Genomic DNA, 5,842 nt, shown 5'->3' with positions numbered 1-5,842 from the left:
CCTTGAGTTATGAGTTGTCTCTGTTCTCTTTCGCTTCCTTACATACACTAACTTTGGCTTCACTTTCAGTTACTCCTAATAGGTTGTGGCTGCTCTTGGGCTTTTGTGTCAGTTGTCATTTAGCTGCAGCTGTGAGAAGCTGCCATTCGGCAGCACTGGGCCATAACATTGGATTTTCACTCTAACAGTAAAATCGTCTTTGCTATAGATGTCCCTCCTCACACTGCTTCATTTTATGTTTTGTTGTCACTTGAGGGAAATGTCACTCAATTTCAAAAATTTTATTTTGTCACAGGTCCATGTGCAAACCTCAATAAAGCTCAACCCCTGTCTGCCCCCCTCACCCAAAAATAGAAGTACAAACACAGGTGTTGTACAATTGCAACAAAGGGACCAGCCAGCAGTTACACGCACTGAAATATAGTCCTATATTCCATATATTCCCTCCCAATTACTCCTTTTGACCCATGTTACACTAACAGCTTTACACTCTGCCTATCTGTGTGTAACAGAAAAGACTGTTTTGCAGCAACAGCAATTGCACCACTTCACAGATATAATACTAGGACTTACCAGTGGATTTTTAAAAAACTCATACTTGGCATAATTTTTTCTAAAATACAGCTTGTTTTCCTCTTCCATTACCCAATTTGACTGAACTTCCATCACTAATTCATGGTCCTCTATAGTTCTTCCTGTAAAAAAAACAAACAAATTTTAAAAAATATTAAATTAAATTAAACAAATACAAAACATGAAACAAGCAATCTGAACACAGTTCACTAATCAGGTCCATGTTATGCCAAGTTACTCTTCCACCTCAGTAGGGCCCAACTTCTGAGGTAGGTGACACATGGGGTTTTTTGTTTTGTGTTTTGTTGTTGTTCTTTTCTTGTAGAGGGGCAGCTGAGGGTTTTACTCCATTTCCTGGCCAAATCCATGTTCTCCCTGCAGAAGCCAGGCAGTTCCTGCTGTGTGACGCGTGGGGCAGCAGATCGCTTCAACCATGCACTCAGCCTGCCTGGGGTGTCAGGAATGGAATGTCTTTCTAACGCTCCTTTCTCTAATACATCATTCGTAAAGTGAAAGTTACCTGCAATATAGAAAAGCATTAATTTGCCTTCTTCTCCCCAGGCCCCTACTATGTCCTAAAGCATTTCTAAAACTCAAAATGAACTTAGGGCATTTCAGTGTTTTAATGTTTTTGCACAAACCAGGGACGCTGAGAATTTTAGCAGATGCAGAACTAGCATACGCAAAAGGAATCAAAAAAGTAAGCCATAAAAAAACTAAAAAAGAAAACAAAACAAAAAAATAAGGTACAGAGTGAATCCTAATGTGTCATTTGGCTTTGCAGTGGGTCAAGGAGAAGAAAAGGTAAAGTTCTTTGTACCACAGCACTGGTGTAGAGAATTGGTATTCTCACTGCTTTAGACTGCTTTTGCCACTCAGATTCTTGAGCGAATTTTTTAATTTTACAGCAATATGAAATGCACTTATAGGAAATATATAGAATTTAAGAACTTTCTTGTAGATGTGTTGTGCATGTTTACATGTTGCATACTCCAAGTAATGCAATGGGACTACCCACAGTACAGGAAGTTAAGCACAAATCCTGAAAGACTATGGATAATTTCTGTACAAAACTATTCTTTTTTATAAATTTCAGCAGCTTATGAAATCATGTTACAAAAAAGGGATGAACATGCTTCCAAATGAGTATACAGTTTTTGTGCCAACTTGCACTTTGTTGTGGACTCAAACTAATGAGAACAAGACAGAGTTGAACAAAGTTGTAGATTTTATTTAAATGATCATTTGCACCTCCAAATTTAAATTGCACTCCCACAATAAGCTGCAGGTTAAGAATAGGTTTGAGATCAAAGCTTATGTCTCCCTGACAATTACAGGGTTTTAACATCCAATTCTGATCATGGTTTCAAAGTGAAAAGGCATTTTAAAAGGTATTATAAAAACCATGTAACTCACAATTTTCTGATCACATTTTCTATACTTCGTTGCATTATCATAAGGGATCTTTAAATGAATGTTGATGCTTTCATATAACTGTTGTTAGAATATTTTTAAAACATCAAACCAGACAAAAGAATAGCATAGTATTTTTTAAAACCTAATTAGGCAAATGTTAAATTAATATAAATGATAATTTTTTGCAAGTGGCCCTGGCTAAACAAAGAACCTAACTTTCATAAAGTGTAGCACACTTTAAAATCTTGTACAGGCTGCTCTACTCCAAAACACATTCTTCAGACACTGGGGCAAAAAGACACTGAAAAAAATGAAGCTCTTACTCAAAAACAGCATTTTTCTTCCTTTCAGTTTTACAGAAGGAAAGTGCTCCTCTGGGATGACATTTAAAACTCTTAAATGCTTGGCATTGTGACATTTAAGAAAATACCATTTCCTCAAGACTTACTTCTTGGTGCGAAAATAAAACATTCTGCATCACCCCAATGGATGGGTAAGGATGCTGGTATTTCTTTATTTTTAAGGTGTAACACCACAGAATATTTTACAATTGATTCAAATTGCTTTCTTGAAAGAACTGAAACACTGAGTTAGTGCCCTCCAAAACACAGCCCTGTAATCAAACACCTAAATGTTGCCATGAAAAAGCCACACTTTGGTTTAGTTGGGTATTTTTTTCTCTTTCAACTAGACAGTTTCTACCTTCTTCTCTACTGTCTCTTTACTACTATCTCTAACATTAGGAGCACCCACTACAGTCCTAAACAGTGTCTCCTTAACTACGGAAAGTAACTAAAGCACATGAAAGAAGATTTAATACTGATGAGCATGACAGAACACATTTCAAAGATCCTCATCTCTAGCCACCCAGCAGGGGAAAAAAAAATTAAACTAAATAAAAAAAAGAAAAGACACTGCCCAGTACTATAGTGCTTTGTGAGCATTCCCACAGGCTACCTAAAAGAATGCAGACAATGAAATCAAAATTAGATGGAAACACAGTAGTGATGTGCCTGGCCAAGGCACTATTGCCTGCTCAAAGAGGAACCCTAGAACACAAGTCTATTGAACTGCAGAAGCAAATGGAAAACTGTAAATTTACAGTCAACACAAAAATTTCTCCCTAGAAAAGGAAAAATTTCAGGATGAAGACAGTATTTTCCTTGAAAAGGAGAAGAGCTACAGAAAACTGTTCTCAGTTCTGTTTTCACAGCCTTCCCTGTACAGGGGAATTGCAGCCAAAGCATGGAACTCCAACAGCAAGGTACCTGGATGACATGGCATCACCATCCAAATCTAGGCATACCTCAGCTGCCTCCAATAATCTTAGACAAGGTGAAAAACATCCAAGAATTTCTTTGAATTCAGTAGCTTGGGACAAAAAGGACAAATACCAGAAGCACACAGTTCTGAAATATACTGTGATTTATAGTGCTGTAATAATTGCCATACTTCAGATATTGGCAACAGAGCCCATACTACTGCAAAACTTTGGAGGTGGGTAGGAAGGCTGAGCATCCCGGGTGACGAGGCAGTGGCAGTAGGCTGTGCACAGTGTGGGTACCCCACAGTAGGCAGATGGGGTGCACCGGCCAGTGCCCCAGGGAAGCAGCATGGGTGGAGGAACCATCTCAGCTGCCCCTCACCCCAACTCCACACCACCTGGTCAGCACTTGCCATGCAGTGCAGCAAGGACACAACCACACTGATGTTCAACAATATAGTTCCACAGTAAAGGACACATAGGTTTGTGAAACCAGGAATATACAAGACCACGGTTTTATGTTTTCTTTTGGGCAGGATCTTTTTTTTCTTTTTTAACCTTCACATGCAGATACCTCCACACAGCAATGAAGGCACACTCCAGTGATGTAATTAATGCCTGTCTTGATTAAAAGCAGAATGCTGTGCTCAGCTCACTAAGATTCATGCAATCATATCTAATTCAAGAGTATTCAGACAGCTGTTAGATATTAAAGAAAATGTTCACTAATTGATGAATGAATTATTAATCCTCATCAGACTGGAATTTACACAGACACACAAACTCATAATGCTTCTCTTTCTATATCCATTCATTTAATTTGGGAGCAGAAAAAGACTGTCTGAATTTCCATGGGTAAAACATACAACTGAATAATAAATAGCAAACAGCCCAAAACTAAATCATCAATTGAAAAATATTTGCCTACACTACTCATCCAGTGCATAAGCATATATTTAATGCAATTCTAGATCAATATGCTACACCTTTCAAACACAATCAGATCTAACAGTATCATAAAAATAAATCCATTATTATTCAGTATTACAAAAAAAAAAAAAAAGATCTCTCAAGTTGTTCCTTTCCTTGGCTAGTAAGGTTGAATTGTCATCCTCATCGTCTAGCAAATAATTTTATTTTAAAAATGAACAATTCACCGTTTTCTACAATTATGCCCAAAGCAGCTGGAGCAATCAGAAAACTGTATGGTGAATGCAGGTCTTCACATCTGCACACCAGCAATTTTGAGAATTCCAGAATCTTAGGAAAAGCAACTTCACTAATGATTTGATATTGAAATCTTCCAAGAAATCTTTCAGATTGAAGCAAACACAATACTTGACAAAAATAGTATCATGCAAATAAATAAACCTTGAGAAACAATGCCACTATTGGTCTGGTACGGTTTGTCAAAAATGTCTTCTTCAATAGTTACTACACTACTTAAACACCAGCCACACTATAAAATACAGAAAACACTTCTTCTATTTATATAGTAGTGTTGTCTAAAGCCAATTTTTATCTCTTCTTCTGTAGCAGCCATTTACAGCCTCGACGCAGATTTAACTCTGACCTTAGTCTGAGCTGGAAGCATTTTACAACTGATACATTCAGTGCAAAAGGTTATAAATATCTTTGAAATGTTCCAAAGCAAGAAAAAAAATTTGAAAAATATTTGTGGTTGTCTTCATAGGATAAAGGAGCAGAAAAGGGCAGAAAAGAGTTTTAGCTTTTGTAGTTCATCTTTAAAATACAGCTCTTAAACATAATATAGTCGGCTATGCACAGCCAAGTTTATTTCACACAAATGCAGGAGTCCAGATTCTCTAGATACATACACAGAAAGGGAGTTTAATAATATCTTGTAGCCATATATAGATACCCCTGGTGTGTGTTGGGGGGGTGTTTGTTTTGTTGTTGGTGGTGTGTGGGTTGGTTTTTTTTAAATCAACAGTCCTGGAGTTACCAGATACTAGTGCAGTCTCTTCTGAGAATCAAGAACTCCAAGGAGTTTTCTATATCTTTTAGAATGCAGGAAGACCCCCAAAACATCCTCTTTCTCAAGTCACACTTTGCACTAGCAGCTGGAACTGCCCTTGAAGCTGTAGAAGTACTACTTTGATAACTCTAATACAGTGCCAAAGTTCAAGAATAATATGGAAACTGAGTGAAGCGAAATTAAAACCAGATTTTTTTTATGGCATTTGTCTTCTTGTAGATTTTTCTGATATAATTCCCTATCAAAACCAAACACAATACAGTGCTGAAACATAGTGCGGCAAAAGGAAATAAGATTGTTTGAGCAGAGTATGAGTTCAACAAAGTATCCTAGCAGTGGGCTTCTAAACTCTTATTTTGCTGAGTGAAGTTTTTCCTGCGCTCTGCATTTTTTACATCTCTGCAAACACGCCGTTTCTGCCTACATTTGTTTTATTGTGTTTTTATACTGCAAAATTACGTCTATACAATGGAAAAAGGAACAGAGACCAGAAGTTAAAATCATAGTTGTAATCTGAAACCACACATTACACCTTTTAAACGGTATAGTAGAAAAATAAGTTTTTACTACACTAGAGTAACACTGCTGAT

At 37.2% G+C, this 5,842-nt stretch overlaps 1 protein-coding gene across 1 annotated transcript in view; it reads right to left on the bottom strand.

The window, feature by feature from the left end:
- GRB14 (growth factor receptor-bound protein 14) overlaps positions 1-5,842 on the bottom strand; it is a 46,730-nt gene that overhangs the window by 20,140 nt on the left and 20,748 nt on the right. Inside the window, exon 3 of the mRNA XM_010072721.1 lies at positions 574-695. Within this exon, the coding sequence (XP_010071023.1) occupies positions 574-695 (122 nt within the window). The remainder of the gene's footprint in view (positions 1-573; positions 696-5,842) is intronic.

The sequence above is a fragment of the Pterocles gutturalis genome, unplaced genomic scaffold (genome assembly GCF_000699245.1).
Source record: "Pterocles gutturalis isolate BGI_N339 unplaced genomic scaffold, ASM69924v1 scaffold20142, whole genome shotgun sequence".
Classification (NCBI taxonomy): domain Eukaryota; kingdom Metazoa; phylum Chordata; class Aves; order Pterocliformes; family Pteroclidae; genus Pterocles; species Pterocles gutturalis.
Note: the sequence above shows the minus strand (reverse complement) of the source record. Positions and strands in the feature narration are given on the sequence as shown.